The sequence below is a fragment of the Tachyglossus aculeatus genome, chromosome 9 (assembly GCF_015852505.1).
Source record: "Tachyglossus aculeatus isolate mTacAcu1 chromosome 9, mTacAcu1.pri, whole genome shotgun sequence".
Taxonomy (NCBI): Eukaryota; Metazoa; Chordata; class Mammalia; order Monotremata; family Tachyglossidae; genus Tachyglossus; species Tachyglossus aculeatus.
Genome location: NC_052074.1, coordinates 35,340,523 through 35,361,687, shown reverse-complemented (window position 1 = coordinate 35,361,687; position 21,165 = coordinate 35,340,523). Strand labels below are relative to the sequence as shown.

The window sequence follows — 21,165 nt, the reverse complement described above, 5'->3', positions numbered from 1 at the left end:
CTTAGTACAGTGTTCTGCACGTACTAAGCGCTCAATAAATACAATTGAATTTGTCAGCTCTCAAAATGAATTCATTGACACCTTCCAAATTTTGAGGCAATCTATAGTTGGCTGGAAAGAATTGCAATATTAATCTCAAAGATCTTATTATGACAAGGTTAAGGGCAAATTTAAGCCTGAATGTTTATTTAACTTATTTTTTAGAAAAACATTTTCCAGATCGGACATGGGCATTCAGAGCCTTTGCGTACTAAATATGTGTGGTTGAAATAATGATTCTCTTTTTTTCCACAGCGCATTTATTATCTGTCTTTGGAATTCTATATGGGCCGTACCCTGCAGAACACAATGATCAACCTGGGTCTCCAGAATGCCTGTGATGAAGCAATTTATCAGGTATAATTGAGCTGACTCTCACTTTGAAAGACAATGGGAACTGGAAACAGTGACTCAGAGAAGTGCCTCCAGGGGACAGAGGCACCAAAGAGCAAAAAGAAAACAGGTGCAGACTTCCTCAATGGTGACCAGGATTTCCTTATCTGACTTCTGAAAGTGATTGTTAGAGGGGGGTTCTCACCATAGTTTCAATTGAGGAACCCCATCTGAATTGTTGGTTATCTGCACCTCCAATATTCTCACACCTTCTGCCAGAGCAGAATTTCTCTTAAAGGTTAAAGGAGATTGTTACCATGGTTGCAGTTGGGTGTGGGTGGGGGGTAGGTACACGTCATGGTTGGAGGTGGGGATGTTGAATCAAGGGGATTGTTTATTGTTTATCTTTTCCCCATTGGTACTCCTGAGTAGTAGTAGTGGTGATGGTACTGTTTTAAGTATTAGGATGAATACACGTATTCAGTGGGGAAAGACAGACATTTGGAAAAGAGAAATAAATTATTGACAAAGTATGGACAATAAGAGCACATAGGGGACAAAGATCAAAATCAAGGACAATAAAAATATTCATGAACATCTAAACAGTCCTTGGAGGGGGCAGTCATGATTATTTTAATTGTGATGTTTATTAAGTGCTTATTGTGTGCCAGGCACTGTGCTAAACCTTAAGGTTGATACAGGATAATCAGATCGGAAACAGGTTATGCCTTAGTGGAGGGAGTCTCTTGGTACCCTCCCCAACAGGCTAACATTTCCAAAAGCCAGCTCCATGATCTCAGGTCTTCCCAGTTCCCGACCTTGACTCCTGGGAGGGAGGAGGGAGGGAGGCACCAACAGTGATTGACAGGCAGACGAAGGGTATTTGGAAGCCTAAAGAGGCCTTACAGAAGCCTGAGCACATGGTGGCATGGCTGCTCCATGAGGGTTCTTTCTGAGGACTCTAAAAGGTTCTCATCTCTCTTCACTGGAATTGACCTTGCTCACATATTCCTGAGGCTTATCTAATGGTGGGATATTTGGAGAATTGTGAACCCTCCAAAGGTTCCAGCAGCAGTTCAGAAGGTTCCAGCAGCAGTTCAGAAAATGCTGAAGCAGAGTGCTGACTTGATAATAGTATATAAAACATAACAAAAAGTTGCTTTTTATTATCTGTATAACCTAGTATAATTTTCAAAGTCACAACTCTTGGAACAACCCACCAGATTTGGGATCATTTGGGATCAAACCAGAACTGATTGTTTTGTATTGTCTTCAGCTGTCTATTATATCTTTCATTATCATAATCTTGTCAGGGATAATGTCTTCAGTGTTTTGCGCTCAGTAGATATTCAGTAAATAGAATTGGCTTCCCATTCTAAAGCCTTGTATTTAAGTGATTTGACTCATTATTAATCCTTGATTCTCTTCTATCATTCATCACATTTCTGTTATTAACATGAAATGCTGAGCAAGTTGTATAGAACATAAAATTAGATGTAATTTCAGCCTGCAACTTCAAGTAACATTTGTAAAATATATGCCTGAAGTTCTAGAGTAGCTCTCATACGGTTTTATTTTGCCCATTAACATAAATTTGTTCTTTTAAATAAGCTCCCTGTGGGCAGGGGACATATCTACCAAATCCGTTGGGTAGGTACCATCTCTATATGTTGCCAATTTATACTTCCCAAGTGCTTACTACAGTGCTGTGCACATAGTAAGTGCTCAATAAATACGATTGAATGAATGAAATCTGAATAGATTGTACTATCCCAATATGCCACTTATGCAAAACGAACTCTGCACACAGTAAGTGCTCAACAGATATGACAGATTGAATCAGGCAAATATGTTTTTCATATATTTTGATTGTTAGACACTCTGCCCAAGCACTATTGAAAAACGTCGTCTAATTTACAATGTGTAGTTAAAATTAATACCTGCAGGAAATTTTATGAAGAATCAGTGACTAGAACAATAACTCCAGAAAGTGAAAATGTTGATGATCACTTTTCTGTCCATAGTGATCACTGTGTAGGCTTTAATGTGTGCTGGTCATAGTTACATACATTTGGCATCGACCATTCAAATAAGTTTCTTACTATGTAAAAGTTTTCATCTTTGTCACTGCAACATATGTGTTGCTATGGTAAGGGCACAAGTCAACTAATAGACAACACCCTTCCCTAGCAAAGCATCTAGCTGCTATTTGCTATTGTAGTATCCCCCATTTCTTAACACAATCCCTACTGGTATCTTTAGGAAATTCAAAGAAGTACTTACTAGCTGATCCACAAAGCCCAGCCTACTGGTGACTAATTCTTTGTATGTGCCTTTAGGCCAGCCTCAGTTCCCACTGGAAATAATGAAGTTGAGAGGTCTTTGGCTCCACTGCATCAGCATGGCCCTCTTGGTTTGGGAGAGAAGTTTAGGAGGCGGAGCTTGGCAAGTCGGAGCAGGAAAGGCTGCCCTCCTAGCTTCCCTGGCCTCTCCTGGATGTCCTTCCTTCCATGGCAAATCCCAGACAAGGCAAAAAAACAGACTGCTAGTGGGACGCTACCTACTGGACTCACTTTAAAGAAATAGACCTTTTAGAGTATTTTTCCAATATTCCTGAGAAATCATCAATAATAATCTCCTTTTACCAAAAGAGGAAAAGGGGATGTGTGCACTTTCTGAGAAGTTAAAATAAGATGATAATGATTACAGCTTTTAATATTTATACACCCACATTATGATACACCAAGCTCTGTACTAAGCACTGGAGTAAATACAATTACAGTCAGATAAGACACAGCTCCTATCCCACATGGGACTCACAGTTTAAGGGAGCGAGAGAACAGGTATTGAATCCCCATTTTACAGTTGAGGAAATTGAGGCATAGAGAAGGAAAGTGACCTGCCTAAGGGCACACAGCAGACAAGTGACAGAGCCAGGATTAGAACCCATATCTTCTGACTGCCAGGCCTGTGCTCTCTCCTAGCCACACTGCATCTCTCACTAACTCTTTTTATTGTACATTTACATTTTACATTTTCACTCTGTTCACTCACTACTATTACTACTACTCTCCAGCTTGTTTCTTTCCTCCCAAGCTAATCTTCTAGCTGTACTTTGCTCTTGACTCTTCTGCTTCTGTTCCCACCCTAATGCTGTTCCATCAGCTGGAACTGCCTTTCCCTTCTAATCTGACAGACAACAGCTCTCTTTACCTTCAGGGCTCTCATAAAATCTCTCCTCCTCCAGTAAAGCTTTCCTCATTGATTCAGGCACTGCCCTTCCCTCACAGGGGGCTCCCCTGAAAAGAAGTGAAGGAGAAAGTGAAGACAGTGAGACGAGGGGAAAAAAACAACAATTAGAATCCCAGCAAAAAAATTTAATGTCAGTAAGCTCACAGTCCATAACTACTAGGAGGAACTGTCCAATAGTCAGAGCATCCTAAAGTCCCAAACTCCTAGCAAGTGCTGAATGTAAATTGAAGGCTCAGGGTTCTGGGACCAAGCTTCTAGCGGATTACTTTTGTGCATCAGTGGTATTTATTGAGTGCTTATTATGTGCAGAGCACTGTACTGAGCACTTGGGCAGAGTACAACAGCATTAGCAGATATGTTCCCTGCCCATAATGAGCTTACAGGTCTAATGTAGAATTTACAGTCTACAGTCTCATGCTTCGTTTGCAAGATCCTCCCCTGATGATGACTGGCTGGTTTTGAAAAGCAGTGTAACCTAATGGAAAGAGCTTAGAACGTTTTAGATTGAACAGTACTTGGCACATAGTAAGCACTTAACAAATACTATTTATTATTATTATTATTATGTCCAGTTGCACACAGTAAGCTCTTACTACTACAGGAAGTCAAGAAGACCCAAATTCTAATTCCAGCTCTACTCACTGAATTTTTGTTTGACCCTCTCTGAGCTTGTTTCTTCAGTGTTTACGGTTTCCTCATTCTGTAAAATGGGGATAAGGTAAATCACGAGCCTTGTCATATCAGTCAGGGATTTTTGTCTGATATGATAACCATGTGTCTATCCCTGCACTTAGCATATAGTAAGTGCTTCATAATACCCATGATGATATAAGTCTCCCCAGTGGCCTGGAAACTCTGGACCTTGTGCAGCTATTGCTCCACCCTTCCACTCCTGCATAGGCTTGAGGAGGATGGGCAGAGGTTTGCTCCTGACCTTCAGATGACCCTCCCTGAACTTTGAAGCCCTAAGAACCTCAGGAGCTGGGAGGCTTGTTTCTTTAATCTGGGAAGCTTATTCCAAATGCATTTGGGCTGCTGGGAGAGGTTGAACTCCTGAATTAAAAACTGAGACACGAAATATTCCACACCCTTGGGGTACTTGGTAATTCTTTCCAGTTATATTGTACAGCTGTTTTATAGATTCTGTAGCACCTTGGAGCATTTGTGACAATTGAATAGCCCTCATTGTCTCCCTCAATATTGTATAAGCTCTTCTCAAACAAACGTATCAACTTGCTTTAATTTGCATTTCTACTGAAAGCAATTAATCCCAAATGTTCTTGTAACAGCTTGTTGACAAAACTATCCAAACTAACCTAAAAATAGCACATGAGGCTTCTTTCAGTGCCATTCTTACAAGTCAGAGATGTTGTCTTTACTACCCCCTCCTTCAGCCCTCTCCACATCCGAAACTCCCATGGTCCCACTCCGTATACCTCCAGCCCCATTTCTTCTCATCTTTTACAAACATTTACATCCAGTTTTCCTTAGTGATTTGCCATCTTCAACCATTCTTTGATGACTAGTTCCCCTCTGCCTTGCCATAATACCCTTATTTCCTCATCCTAATAAAACAAACAAAAAAAAAACCTTCCCTGGAAACCACTGCACCACCCACCCTATCCACCTCATTTCCTTCCCTTTTTGTTCATGTCCACACTCCTTGAGTGGGAAGCAGATTTCACTGCTTCCCCTTCCTCTCGTCCAACTCCCTTTTTGATCCCCTGGAATATGAACTCCACTGAGACTGCTCTCTCAAGGGTCCATGATGACCTGCTTGCCAAGTCTAACAGACTTCAGAATGTCCTAATCTTCCTCAACCTCTTGATGCTTTTGACACCGAGGACCAGTTTTTTCTCCTGGAAACACTATCTAACCTTAGTTTTCTTCTTATATCTCTGGCTGATCCTTTCAGATACTTTTGTTAGTATCCACCACTTGCCCACCCACTAACTATGGGTGTCACTCAAAGCTCTGCTCTGGGCCCCCTTGTCTTCTCTATACTCACTCCCCTTGGGGAACCCTCATCTCTCCTATGGTTTCAACTGCCACCTCTATGTTGATGACTCCCAAATCTGTTTTTGCTAGCCCTGAACTCTCTCTTTCTCCTTCAGTCTCTCATTTCCTTCTGCTTCCAGGACATTTCTACATGGATTTCCCTGCTGGCACCCTCAAACACTACATCCAAAAACTGAACTCAACTTCCCTCCCAAATCCTCTTTTTCATCCAACTTTCCCTTCACAGTTGACCACCACCAAGTATCCCTCCCTTCTCTCAAGCCCACAACACTGGCATTGTCTTTGTTCTTGTTCAGCCTCCCACATTTAATCTGTCACCACATCCCGTCCATTCTTCCTCCCACAAGACTCCAAGACCTACTACATTTTGGTCAGAAAGGTCCCCCATGCTGGTCCAGGCACCTTGTCATATCCCAGCTTGACCATCCTATTCACTACCTGTAATCTCAATTTTTTCTCCCTCTCCTCCTCCATTTGTCAGTCTGCTGCGTAGGTCATGTTTCTAAAACATCATTCCACACTCATATACTTATGCCTCGGAGCCTTTGATGGTTACTCATTCCTTTCCACATCAAGCCGAAACTTCTGACCCTTGTCCTTAAGGTACTTCATCAACTCTCTTTCCTTTTTATTTATCCACTCTCATCCCCCCTACTCTACAGCTCTCACTCTTCATTTCTTTCAAGGCAACCTACTCACTGCTGCTGTGCTTTTGTCTCTCCCAACTTCAACCCTTTGTTGTTGCCCTTCTTGTCTGGAATTCCCTCTTCAAGACCACAGCTTTTTGCCATCTTCAAAGCCCTTCTGAAGTTACATCTTCTCTAATAAGTTATCCCATGATTAATTTTTCTTCCTTCCCATATCTATCCCGTAACTGTTACCTTGGCACTCCTGTGCCAGTTTTGTACTCAATTATGCACTTGCACCCACCTATAACACTTAATGTATTTGCTTAGTAAGCACTTAGATACATACTCATTTTTTCTTTCTCTTCTTGTATTTGTAAATTCTCTGTAATAAGCTTTCAATTCGTTCAATTCGTTCATTCAGTTGTATTTATTGAGCGCTTACTGTGTGCAGAGCACTGTACTAAGCGCTTGGGAAGTACAAGTTGGCAGCATATAGAGATGGTCCCCTACCCAGCAGTGGGCTCACAGTCTAGAAGGGGGAGACAGAGAACAAAACATATTACAAAATAAAAATAAATAGAATAAATATGTACAAATAAAATAGAGTAATAAATACATACCAAACATATAAACATATATACAGGTGCTGTGGGGAGGGGAAGGAGGTAAAGCGGGGGGGGGAGGGGGGAGGGGGAGGAGGAAGGGGAGAGGAAGGAGGAGGCTCAGTCTGGGAAGGGCCTCCTGGAAAGAGGTGAGCTCTCAATAGGGCTTTGAAGGGAGGAAGAGAGCCAGCTTGGCGGATGTGCGGAGGGAGGGCATTCCCCTGCTAGATTATAAGCTCCATGAGGTAGGGATTGTGTCTTCTAACTCTGTTGTACTCCAACTAGTGTTATGTACAGTTGCTCTGCATAAAGTAGTTTCTCCATTTATTTGGTTAACTCACTGACTGCCCATTTTTCCAGGGCCCCTACGATTAGAATCACCTCCCACCTGCTTGGCTGTTGTGAAATTTTGTCAGCTTAAATTTGGTTTATCAGTATGACATCGAATATCTTTGAGCTCTTAAGGTGTGTATGAGGGGTTTACAGTGATTTGAAATATCTTAAGACAATTTCTGAAGTTGGGACAAGGGATATTTGCATTGAGTAGGCTACCAAAAAGGAAAAAGTATGCTTCTTTTTATTCTTTGCAGCAGTGGGATTAAATTATTTTCCTCTTAGATGATTTATTGAATTCAGCATTGTGTTTATTTCTAGCTGGGATTGGACTTGGAAGAACTGGAAGAATAGAAGAAGATGCTGGCCTTGGAAATGGAGGCTTAGGGAGATTGGCAGGTAATTTATTTCTAAATCCTTCAGCAGGGAGTACCTGCTCTGTGGGCCAGAATTGCTGGACCGCCAGACCCTCCTCAACTAGATTTCGATCAAACTTGACTGTCCCCCAGAACAGAGAGACGAGGGGAAAAGGGATGGGCCAAGTCAGTCGGTGCACTTCATCATCATCATCACTAGTATTTATTGAGCGCTTACTATGTGCAGAGCACTGTACTAAGCGCTTGGGAAGTACAAATTGGCAACATATAGAGACAGTCCCTACCCAACGGTGGGCTCACAGTCTAAAAGGGGGAGACAGAGAACAAAACCAAACATACTAACAAAATAAAATAAATAGGATAGATATGTACAAGTAAAATAAATAAATAAATAAATAGAGTAATAAATACGTACAAACCATATATACAATATATACAGGTGCTGTCGGGGAAGGGAAGGAGGTAAGATGGGGGGGATGGAGAGGGGGATGAGGGGGGAGAGGAAGGAAGGGGCTCAGTCTGGGAAGGCCTCCTGGAGGAGGTGAGCTCTCAGCAGGGGCCTTGAAGGGAGGAAGAGAGCTAGCTTGGCGGATGGGCAGAGGGAGGGGTTCTCCAAGTCTTCAGATCCGCCTAATCCTACAAATTCAGCAGCCCATCCACAAACTCCATATGGTGCACTCGTGTCACTATGATCACCAAACTTAGTTTGCTCCAGGGAGTTGAATAGGACTCTTCTGCCAGCATTCCTATTAAATCCCATCATTTGAGTTTGGTCCAGCCCCATGGAGCAGAACAAATGCTAGAAAATGAATATAAGCCCTGTGGGGAGCATCTAGAGCAGTTGCAAGATATTTCTATTCAAAACATTAAGTAGATTGTCATGGGTTTGGATGACTTCTAGACTGTGACCCCCTTTCGTTGGGTAGGGACCGTCTCTATATGTTGCCGATTTGTTGTCACCCGTCGTCTGGGGATGGGTTCGTTCAGTGATCGGCGAGGCGAGAGAGAGAGAGAGGCCAGGTACAGAAAGCCTGAGTTTTATATAAAATTTATTCCACGAGGCGAATTGAATTTATGTAATTGTTTAGGCGCAATGGATTAAACTTCCCTTTCAGGAGGAATATAATCAATTAGCAATATTAGAGCTTCCCTACATGGGAGGAACACAATCATACCATTAATCGTGCGTGGGTGAGGCGGCTAGCTCTCACCCATGTGCACTTCCCACTCAGGAAGAATCCACTTACTTTCCCACATGGGAAGAATTCATTACATTACCCGCGCACGTGGTGGGCGACTAGCTCTCACCATGTTCTCTCCCTACATGGGAGGAATCCACTCATGATTCCCATCAGCAGTGGGGTACCTGGGTCCCACCCACGAGACACTCACCTGTCCCGCGGCCCTTGCCTCAGTGTGTTGGTTCTGGTTGTAGAGCGGGCATCTGGCCTTCTGGGCAGAGAGAGACTCGTGGGCTGCTGCTGCTGCGTGTCCTGGTGTTCTGACCCCCGAAGGTCAGAGGCGACAGGTATTTATTGCCTGTGCCCCCTAGGCCATTCCAGCTTCTGGCCTCAGTCCTGTCCAATCTCTGCCCTCCCCCCCTCCTCCATACCTAATTTGATTGGCACTGGGGGCGAGGGACACCTTCTGTATTCCCGGCTTAGGCTGTCGATCTAGCAGTTTTGGTTGTGGGGGCAATATCCCATCCTCACTTCCAAGTTCTACCTGCTGGATCAGGTGGTCACAAAATAGTATTTGACCTTGAGATGGCCGTTACCCCAGGGTCACCTCGAGACACTTGTACTTCCCAAGCACTTAGTATAGTGCTCTGCACACAGTAAGCGCTCTCAATAAATATGATTTAATGAATGAATGAATGAACTTTCTTGACGTAGTGAATAGAGCATGTGCCTGGGAGCCAGAAGGACCTGGGTTCTAATCCCAGTTCTGCCACTTGTCTGCTGTGGGACCTTGGACAAGTCACTTCATTCCTCTGTGCGTCATTTACCTCATTTGTAAAATGGGAATTAAGACTGTGAGCCCCACGTGGGACAGGGGACTGTGTCCAACCTGATTAGCTTGTATCTATCCCACCACTTAGAAACAGTGCTTGACATATAGTAAGTGCTTAACAAATACCTTCATCATCATCGTCTTTTCTTTAATATTCATGAGTGGTCTGAATTTTTCTTTAGTCTACAGTAGGTGGGAAGGAGCTGATTTCTTTTGGTCAATCCAAAGGAGAGAGTTTGGAAGTCTTTCTACAATGAAAAAAGTTTGTTGTTCCCAAATTATCCAGAATCTTCATCTCTGCAGCCACATCTCCTCAGGGTCTTAGAGCCCTAAAAAGTAGCCCATAATGGCCTCTGATCTCCCTCCAGCAACCTGCTTTGCTTGCATTTCAGTATTTCATTGACTCCCATTATGATGCTGAAGCAGGAAATTCACAGATACACTGTGAAGCAGGAAATTCACAGGAGCCCAGTACACTTAGCTCTTCCATAATGTGTTTTCATGTATGTATTTTGGATAGATTGCTATTGGGGAATTTATTTGAATGGATTGTGATGTCAGAAGAAATGGTGGTATCCATGCAAGTGGTGTCAGTCAAGTCCCATGTACGGTAACATGAATTTTCCTTCAGCACAAGGACTCAACACAAAACATTACCTTCAGTGTTACAGGAGAACAGAATGAATTCTAATTCCTGTTTTCTCTCTCCTTACAAAACTACAACCAGAGGGGAGTGTGTTTGAAAGTTGCAGTTGCCCGAGTATCTTACTCAGTATCTTACTGAGTATCTTACTCACATTTATGAGCTGTAGGGAGAACCATACTGTTCAGTAAAAACCAAGCTAATCTGTTGAGAGATTCCTGGTTGGAATCGTCACAGCTTCGATCTGAGAGATAAGCTAGGTTTAGTCATTCTTCAGGTTTATTGTTGTTTTTATAGTATTTGTTAGGCATTCACTATGTGCTTGGCACTTTACTGAACTATAGGGTGGATATGAGCTAATCAGGTAGGACACAGTCCATGTCCCACATGGGGTTCATAACTTCTGTTGGGTAATGAGAAACTCCTTTTTACTTTGCTTTATTTTCAGCCTGTTTCCTGGACTCAATGGCCACCTTGGGTCTGGCAGCCTATGGCTATGGGATCCGTTATGAATTTGGCATTTTTAATCAGAAGATTGTCAATGGCTGGCAGGTATGTGGGGATATGTATGTTTCCTTGTATCTGTTTCCCTTTGTTGTATAGGATCCTTATCTTAAGGAGTTTGCCTAATTTTCCTTCTCTAGAAACTTAATTATCTTCAGCAAAATGGAGAAAGGTAGGTTGAAGATTTAGGTGTGTTCTTGTTTCATTAACAATACACTCTGTTGAACTATCAAGTGGAAGTCACCAGTGCATATGCCCAAACATATATTTGTTGATATACACACTGCACCTGTGCTAAGCTTGACTGTTTGGATAATGTTGCAAGGGTCGGTGGACATTAGTTGAGGAATGTGTTCTGGAAGAGGTTGGTTCTCAGGAGGGATTTCTAGGCAGGAGAGAGGCAGTACTTACATGACATGTTCTCCATAGCCTTGTCTTTCTTCTCCTTTTTTGTCTCTTATTCTCTTGAACTCTGATTTCTTCATTCTTTCTACTTGTCTGTCTTCCCTCCCTTCCTTTGCCAGTGTACTTTTGTGGTCCTATTTATCCAGCTTAGGAGAGTGAAAATGAGGGAGGAGGTTTGGGAGATGGAGGTGAAGAGTAGAAGGAGATTTGGGGAGGATGGAGAAGGCAGTGGAGGGATGAAATTGGTGGGGTAAAAGAATGGTGGTATTGTCGGGGGAGTGAGGGCTTTGCCTTCCCTCTCCTTTCCTATAGACCTCCATTGACTATTGGCACATGCTCAAGTGGCAAGACAGCCAGCTAATTCTGAAGTCACAGAAAACAATATTTCCCTGACATGTTAGATCATGCATTACAAATATTTTCCTGTCATGTTGGCTAACGACCAAATAAAGTTTTTATTTTAAGCAGTGTTTGTGTTTTTTCTCTCAACAACACACTGTAAGTACCTATTGGGCTTGGAGGAGTCAACACCTGAGCCCCTGGCCAACATATTGATTACTTCCCTCATCTCATGTTTAAGGGTGAACTATCCAACATTTCTAATGTTTCACTCCAGCAGCCCACTGGGGACCTCATGTCTTTATTTAGCCAAACAGTTCTTGACCCCAGTGTTTTTGCCTGCACAGTTTTCTGTGTTGACAAATTTCATATGCTCGCCATCTGCTAGTTTTGTGTTTTGACTGTCAGGTTTTTCTGGCAAAGATTGTGTCTGCTTTATATATTAAGTTATTTTCTTGTTTAAAAAAACCCGAAAACAAGTTAAAAAAATTCACCTACTACCTTAGTGTTCTATGTTAGTATTAACACCAGATTCTGTTTGACCACTAATCATTTGATTTATGAGTGGAATTTTTCTAAATGTGCTAAACATTTAGGCCCCTTAGCATTTTGTATTGAATTAACAACATAGTTGTTGTAAACAGGAAATAAAATCCAGGCTGCTGATCCTCTCTGGGTTTGGCCTAATACAGGGTAGTGCCTTGGTGTATGGGCTAACTTCAACCTCTGACAAAATGGTGGGAAATTTTGTGTCTTCTGATTTTTGAGTGTGTGTTGGTGTCCCAGCCTATTCCAGCTGTATCTGGTCAACCTTGTAAGGGATTCTTCAGCCTGATCACCAGTTGCTGTTGGCAACCTGAGGCCAGCAATCCTAACAAAGCTTCACTGTTTCCCTACTTAGTATATCTTGCCCTCTTCTGGCAGCTGGTAAGTCACACTACTGCCAGGACCTACTCTGGACCTACTGCCAGACCCTTGGGCCCACTCTGCCAGGCAACTGTTTTTTTTTAGGGATATTGCAGGTTGTTATGGTTCCTCTGATTGGGCTGTTAGTTAAAGTCATTTAAATGTGCTAGGCCTTGTAGGCAATAGAGTGAAGGAATTTGACCTGCCCTCTATGGACCTTACTGAATTATTTTTGATGTTGCTGTTCTTCTAGGTTGAAGAAGCTGATGACTGGCTGCGCTATGGCAATCCCTGGGAGAAAGCTCGTCCTGAGTACATGCTTCCCCGTGCATTTCTATGGGAGAGTGGAGCACACAACAAGATGGTGTAAATGGCTGGATACTCAGGTTTCAAGATCATTTAGCTCTTAGAAAGGAAAGGAATTAAGGTGGGAAAAAGGAGACCTGTTGATTTTGGCTTGAAAATTGGTCTGTGCCTTGAGAGGTACTGTCACTTCAATGTTTACCTTTCCAGAGCTGCCCCTTCTCCTCCACCCAAACTGCTGCTACTCTGGTGTACTTACCCTGTCTAGGCTACTGCATCAGCATGGCCTAGAGGAAAGAACCCTGGGCTTGGGAGTCAGAAGACCTGGGTTCTAGTTCCAGCTCCTCCACCTACCTGCTATGTGCAGCCAAGGGCAAGTGACTTAACTTCTCTGGGCCTCAGTTCCTTCATTTGCAAAATGGGGATTCAATATCTGTTCTCCCTCCTACTTAGAATGTGAGCCCCATGTGGGACCTGATTATCTTGTATCAACTTCAGCACTTAGTATAGAAGCACTTAGAGAAGCAGCATGGCCTAGTGGATAGAGCATCAGCGTGGGAGTCAGAGGGACCTGCGTTCTAATCCTGTCTCCACTGCATGTCTGCTGTGTGACCTTGGACAAGTCACTTCACCTCTCTGTGCCTCAGTTACTTCATCTGTAAAATTGGGATGAAGACTGTGAGCCTCATGTGGGACATGGATTGTGTCCAACCTGATTAGTTTGTATCTACCCCAGCACTTAGAGCAGTGCTTGACACATAGTAAAAGCTTAACCAATACCATAATTACTATTATTATTATTATTGTGCTAAGCACATAGTAAGTGCTAATAAAATATCACAATTTTAATTCTCCACCTCCAAGCTGTACTCCATGCTGCTACTGCATTGATCGTCTTCACTAAAACATCACGTATGGCCCACATCTCCCCTCCCCTCAGAAGCCCTCCTTTGGCTCTCAGCATCCATCCCTTCGCATCAAGGAAAGAATCCTCACCACTGGTTTCAAGGCTTTCATCCATATGCCCCCACTATCTGACTGTTCTAAGAGTTAGGAGAGTTGAGGTAAAGTCTAACGGTCACTCATTAGGAAGTCAACCATGGCCAAACTAGCAAGGGTTCTTGTCTAGTTCCATTTTGAAATTCCATGTGCCACTGTCTTGAGGTCCTAGGATTTATACAGTCACTTTAGTTTCCAATTGGGGGATTTTTGGGGTCTCTATTTAAGTGTCTTCAGCTTACGTTTAACATTTTAAGGAAATGATACTAGTACTACAACTAATAAAAAGCTCTGAGCTACATGTGAAATAATCAGATTAGAAACAGTCTTTCTCCCTCATGGGGCACACAGTCAAGTAAGAGGGAGAAGAGGTATTGAATCCCTATTTTGCAGATGAGGAAACTGAGGCACAGAAACAGAAAGTAACTTGCCCAAGCTCACACAACAGACAAGTGACAGAGCCAGAATAAGAATCCAGGTGTTTTTTGACTCCAAATCCGGTGCTTTTTCCACTATGCCATGCTGTGTCTTAGTTCATTTGAACCTATTTAATGATTCCAGAAGCAACAGAGATTCAAGAACAGGAACGCATTTTCCTCGGAAAGTTCCTAAGCCTGATGTGATCTTTCCAGAAACAACAGGAAAAAAAATGTATAACTACGTGGTGGGTAGGAGATGGAATTTTTAGGTTGACAATATGCCATTATTATTATGACAGTGTACAAAATACTGGGCAGTAGTCCAGGTTTAAAGTAGTTTAAAGCAGTGAGTGTTTAAAGATGAAAATTGCAGACATGGAATACATCCCAATAAGAAATTCAGTGAACACTTTAGCCCTTCAGACCTTTGATGACTTGAATTTTTTTCAGCTGTGAACATTTATATTGGTGTTTGGTTAATGTGAAATCAGAACCTACATCTCTCCTTTTGAAGCAAGGGTCTTCCATACCTTTCTCCTATCCCTTTATCCATGACTGAGAAAGCAGTTGAAGAAAATCCTATCCAACCTTTAGAACATTGGGACAGTTGTGGAAATTCTCACCAAAGACTCTTTGGCCTGAAATGGTCCCCTGGAAATTGTGCCTTTTTTTTTTTAATGGTATTTGTTAAGCCACTTACCATGTGCCAGCACTGTACTAAGCGGTGGGGTAGTTACAAGCTAATCTGGTTGGATACAGTCCCTATCCCACATGGGGTTCACAGTCGTCATCCCCATTTTACAGATGAGGGAGCTGAAGCATAGAGAAGTGAAGTTGACTTGCCCAATGTCACACAGATGATTGGTGGGGCCAGGGTTAGAACCCAGACCCTTTTGATTCCCGGGTCCATGCTCTATCCACTAGGCCACGCTACCTTCCCCAAATAGTAGTTAGCTAACATATTTTACTAATGGTATTTTAAAACTGTTGAATTTTAAATCTTTTTTCTTGTTAGTGTATATTTTAATTGTACCTGTCATTCTCCACTCAGATTTTGAATCTCATGTACATGAGGAACTGAGTCTAATTGAGCTTTAGGTATTCATAATAGTAATAATGGTATTTGTTAAACGCTGTGTGTCAGGCACTGTTCTAAGCACTGGGGTAGATACAGACTAATCAGTTTGAACACAGTCCCTGTCCCACATGGGGTTCACAGTCTTAATCCATATTTTACAGGTGAGGTAAGTGAAGCACAGAGAAGTGAAGTGACTTGCCCAAGGTCACAAAGCAGACACGTGGTGGAGCCGGGATTATAAGCCAGGTCCTTGTAACTCCCGGGCCTGTCCTCTACTCTCTATAGTAATAATGATATTTTAATAAATTTCTTTGATAGCCTTTAATAAGGCATACTATGTGCCAAGTGTCCTGGGAGATGCACATTATTTGGAGTTGACAGTCCCTGTCTCACGGTGTAAGGACAAGAAAATTAAGAGAGTTGTAGACACAGAGAAACTAAGTGACCTACCAGGTCACAAATCAGGAGAGCACCTGAGCTGGGGCTGGAGCCTAGGTCCACCTGACCCCCAATCCTGATCACTAGGCTGTGCTGTCTCCTTGCCTTCCAGTCCACAGTGTAAGTGCTTAAATTTTTGTTAGGGAGAGAGCAGCTCCTTACTGGATATGTGGTTGCTGACTCTGGAACAAAAAAAACAAAGGATTCTTTCTCCTCACAGGTGGTGCTAGCCATGCCATATGACACTCCAGTGCCGGGCTACAGGAACAACACTGTTAATACGATGAGACTGTGGTCTGCCAAAGCTCCTAATGATTTCAACCTCCAGGAATGTACGTCCCATGTCCTTGCATTCTGATACCACTTTGCACCTCCTTCTTCTCTCCCTGGGGTCATCCTGAACTCTTCACCTGCCCAATGATTTTCACTTCTTACAGTGTGAAATCTGTCTCAGTGACTCCCGGTCCAGGGCTGGATGTTCAGAGCCAGAAAAGATACTCAGAATTTTCACTACATTCCTCTTTCTCGAATGGAGATTCAGTGAATGCCCAAGGGCACTGGATCCAGAAGGGATACTCCTGGTGACATTCCAGGGTCTACTCAGCCCTTCATCCCACCTGAAAAAGGCCCTGGAGCCTCTTAGGAGAGTCCGAGCCCTGCATAACATCCTTGGAGCCCTAAAACCCTCCAGCTTTTCCCTTCCAAGGACCCGTAAGATTGGGACTCCCCACAGTCTTACACTCCTTTGACCGCTATCCCCTCTGCTTGTCCCGCAAATAACCATCCCTCCTGAATGACACAGGGATCTTGCAGGAACTTCGAAGGAAGACCCCAGCCTTCCTCCCCTCCCTCAGTTTCTACTGGAAAACAGGTCACTCCAGCACCTTGGAGATTTCTGAGCCTGTGCCACAGACAGGTTGATTTCGAACAGACAAGATGAAAGTATTGACTAGGCAACCAGTAGCATAGAATTCCAATCCAAAGCAACTTTCCCTTTTAACACTTTCTCTTTTCTCCAGGACACTTTTTACTTAATAGTGACAATACTACTACTGTATTATTACTATTATCATTATTGTTTCCTGTTAGCGCCTCAGGGCACACATTGTTCTGGTCTGTGCCCTTCTTCCCCTGGGGACTCCCAGGTTCCAATGTGGAGTTCCAACTTTCTGGAGTTGCAGAATTTAGGCATGATCATTTTCCCCACCTACCTTCAGTGGTAGGAGCCTTTCTTCTCTGGGATTCTGACCTCTGGACCCCAACTTGGAGAATATTTCTTCCATGACCTGGCTCTCCAGGATCATTTACCCAAACATTATGCTTCCCGCCTCCCCCACAAGTGGCTGAAGGGTTTCTTCCCTAGTTAAGTAGTGCCCCTACTTTCCCAGTCCTCTGTTGTTATTGGCTTTGTTCTAGGGGGAGACACCTTATAGTCCCTGGTACTTAATCCTTAGGGAGGGGGTCCCCAGCAGTGAATTTCATCCTTTTAGATATCTCCATAGTTTCTCCTCCCTATTTCCTTTGAGTTTGGGGCCAGCTTTGTGTGTCCTGATGGGCTTGGGGAAAAAAATCAGGTATATTTTAAATAATGTTTTTGAAGTTTATGATTCACTTTAATAAGCCTGTATAACTTTCTCAGAGCCTCCAGCAGAAAAGCCTTAAAGATGTCCAAATGTAATCATGATAATAATTATGGTAATTGTTAAGTGCTTAGTATGTGCCAAATCCTGTTTTAAGCACTAGGGTAGATACAAGTTAATCAGGTTGGACACAGTCCCTGTCCCACATGGGCTCACACACTTATCCCCATTTTACAGAGAAGTTAAGTGACTTGCTCAAGGTCACACAGTAGACATATGGTGGAGCTGGGATTAGAATGCAGGCCCTTCTGACTCCTAGCCCGTGCTCTATCCACTAAGCCATGCTGTTTCTCACTGTAATAATAATTATGGTATTTGTTAAGCTCTTACTCTGTGCCAAGCACTGTTCTAAGCGCTGGGGTGGATACAAGGTAATCAGGTTGTCCCATGTGGGGCTCACAGTCTTAATCCCCATTTTACAGATGAGGTAACTGAGGCACAGAGAAGTGAAGCAGCTTGCCCAACATCACACGACAAGCAAGTGGCGGAGCAGGGATTAGAACCCACATCCCCTGACTCCCAAGCCCGTGCTTTTGCCACTAAGCCATGCTGCGTCTCCTGTACAGGACCAGGTTCAGCGAAGCAGATAAATTTCTATCTAGAGGTTCAGATTGAGCCCCTATCTTTTAGATTGTGAGCCCCCTGAGGGACAAGGACCGTGTCTAATTCCCAACTGTGTATTGTTTCCCAGTGTTTAGTACAATGTTCTACACACAGTAAGTGTTTAGTAACTACTTTTACTGCTTTCCCAAGTGAACCTGGATGACATAGAGAGAGGGCCATGCTCATGCCCTCACTCTATCCAGCTGGAACTCAAGTTCTAGGGAAACCATCCCTCCTCCCTTTCCCCTCAGTTCTGAGTTTTTTGTGGGAAGGGAACATATCCTCCAACTCTGTTATTGTACTCTCCCAAGTGCTTAGCATGGCACCCTGCACACAGTAAACAATAAGTATTATTGATTGATTTTGAAATACTTGGTTACCCATGGTGTTGAATGACCCTAGAGTTGAATGCTTGTCTCCTAAATGATAAGGTCACTGTAATGTTAAACAAATTCACAAGTCATGCTGTTTCATGAACATGTACTTTCCCTTTCTCTAGTTAACGTAGGGGATTACATTGAGGCTGTCCTGGATAGAAATCTGGCAGAAAACATCTCCAGAGTACTGTATCCAAATGATAATGTAAGTAACAGTTTTCTTTAGTCTTTATGTTGGACCTTTTTTTATGTAGTGAGGGAAAGGAAACTGTGATTTAGTGAATGAGAAGTGAGTCTGCCCTTAAAGAGAAATCTTCATGTCTTTAGAAACGTCTTTCCTCTGATAACAGGTAGGATTCTGATTTTTTTTTTACTTGACTTTTGTAAATTTAGATAAGCCAGAATGGTGGGAGATTAATCCTGCTGTTTGTAAATGTAGTTTCATGTGAAGATTTCTATCAGTGGGGTGGACAGAAATCTGTTTCTGCTTTTTAGGAGCTGCTTCTTAAGAAGTTATTCTCTATTAAACAATTAATTATTATTATTAAGCTATTAAGATTTCCTTCCCTTTTCTGTTCCAGTACCTGACAACCCATGTCACAGATTCCTGTTGCTGTTGGACATAATTGTATTGTTCAGCGCTTAAAACTCTTGGAGAGAGTAGAGGGCTGAGCTCTGAAAGTGCTCAGCCTCTAATCCCAGCCCTGCCTATGGCTTTGTTTTATTTCCCCTGCTTTAAAATGGGTGGTACTTTTGAACCCCCTTAGAGTGCTCCAGTGTTCTACATTGTCAGGTGCCCTGGATATGTACTAAACTGGGATCTTTAAGAAAGCCTCCTGATCTGATCTCTAAAGGCTGTTAGGGCTATTATTAAGTATTCAATTTTTTTTCTTATGCAAAATATCTAAGAGGTGGTCTAAAAGAAGTGGCTTCTATGTGACATGCCATTTTCTTTTCAACATGATCAGAAAGCATTTGGCAGGTTGGTGCTTCCATGGTTTCCCTCAGGCTCCCTAATTAAATGCTACATTGTGTCCCATCCTCATTGGAAAGACCTGGATTCTCAAACAGGATCCAAAGATAAGGATTCGGTGAAGGCAAGGGACTAGGAAGATACTGGAAAATAGTTTTTGGCCTTGGGTCTGAGTAACTATATTAGGGGTTGATTGTTTTTCCAATATGAGTCAACAGCAGTAAAGTGAGATGTGTGTCCTTCAGGAATGGGATTTGATGGGAAAGGGAGAATGCCCTAGGAAAAGGGAAGTGGGAGTGAGAGAAGCAGAAGAAGAATCCAGAAGCCAAAGAATTATGATTTGTGGTTATTTTAAACCTGAGTAATGATTTGGAGAGGAAGGCAAACCTGTCATTGAGATTGAATGGATGATTGAGATTGAGTGGATGAGCTCTGGAGCCTATTCCACCTTTTCCTTCTCCTCTTCATGTGACTCTAGGTCTTGGTCTCAGCCCAGGTCCTCTTCCAAAGTCTCAGCCAGGTTCTTCATTTTCCTCCAAATCATCCAATCTAGAGTGGGCAGAGTAGCAGGGAGAGGGTGGATGGGGGAGTTGGGGAGACAGGGAAGAAAAGCAGGAGCTATTGTAACTGTTGACCTTCCTGCTTATCCCAAAGTTGCCCCCAGATGGGAAAGGTGACAAATGAGAAATAATAATGATGGCATTTGTTAAGTGCTTACTAGGTGTCAAGCACTGTTGGAAGCGCTGGGGTAGATACAGGGTAATCAAGTGGTCCTACATGGGGCTCATAGTCTTAATCCCCATTTTACAGATGAGGTCACTGAGGCCCAGAGAAGTGAAGTGACTTGCCCAAGGTCACACAGCAGACAAGTGGTGGAGCCGGGATTAGAACCCACGTCCTCTGACTCCTCAGCCCGTGCTCTTTCCACTAAGCCATGCCGCTTCAGGTTCCACTGGGTCAAGGTGACTAACTAGACAGAAGAGACGTAAGACACAAAAGGGCTCTAGGACATGTTCATCGCAGAGCAAAATGATTTTAAGTGCTGTGTGAGAGAAAGTTCAACAATTTTAACCCATGGACCAAGTAGTGCTCTAGTTCTCAGTGCTAAACATGTTTAACTTAGCTGTTCTGCCCTTGTTGATTTTGCTCCCTGTTGAAGGTGGGGATTGGTGGGAGTGGGGTAACCTGTCTGTCTAGTTTTTTGAAGGAAAGGAGCTCCGGTTGAAGCAGGAATACTTTGTGGTGGCTGCCACACTTCAGGATATCATACGCCGCTTCAAGTCATCCAAGTTTGGTTGTCGAGATCCAGTGAGAACTTGCTTTGAAACATTCCCAGACAAGGTGGGTTTCTGTGCACTTTGTTCCTTGAGCTCCTCACCATTGGCTTTAAAGCACTTAATTACCTTGCCCCCTCCTACCTTACCTCGATACTCTCTTACTACAACCCAGCCCACGCACTTTGTTCCTCTGATGCTAACTTTCTCACCTCAGTCCAGCCCACACACTTTGTTCCTCTGATGCTAACTTTCTCACTTCAGTCTCCCTACTCTCTTACTACAACCCAGCCCACACACTTTGTTCCTCTTATGCTAACTTTCTCACCTCAGTCTCATCTGTCTTGCCGCCAACCACTCTCCCACATCCTGCCTCTGGCCTGGAATGCCATCCATCCTCATATCGTGCGGATAATTGCTCTCCGCCACTTCAAGGCCATATTGAAGGCAGATCTCCTTCAAGAGGCCTTCCCTGACTAAGCCCTCTTTTCCTTTTCTTCAACTCTTTTCTGGGTCACCCTGACACCCTTCATTCATCCTCTCTCCCATCCCCACAGCACCTATTCATATATCTTTATATAGCTGCAATTTATTTATTTATGTGTGTATATTAATGTCTGTCTCCCCCTCTAGACTGCGACCTCATTGTGGGAAGGGAATGTGTCTG

At 43.2% G+C, this 21,165-nt stretch overlaps 1 protein-coding gene across 1 annotated transcript in view; it reads left to right on the top strand.

Moving 5' to 3' along the window:
- The window catches only part of PYGB (glycogen phosphorylase B), a 68,246-nt gene that overhangs the window by 25,540 nt on the left and 21,541 nt on the right, over positions 1–21,165 (top strand). Inside the window, 9 exon segments of the mRNA XM_038751072.1 lie at positions 295–396; positions 7,529–7,556; positions 7,559–7,606; positions 10,689–10,792; positions 12,648–12,716; positions 12,718–12,780; positions 15,852–15,963; positions 18,374–18,456; positions 20,422–20,565. Of these exon segments, the coding sequence (XP_038607000.1) occupies positions 295–396; positions 7,529–7,556; positions 7,559–7,606; positions 10,689–10,792; positions 12,648–12,716; positions 12,718–12,780; positions 15,852–15,963; positions 18,374–18,456; positions 20,422–20,565 (753 nt within the window).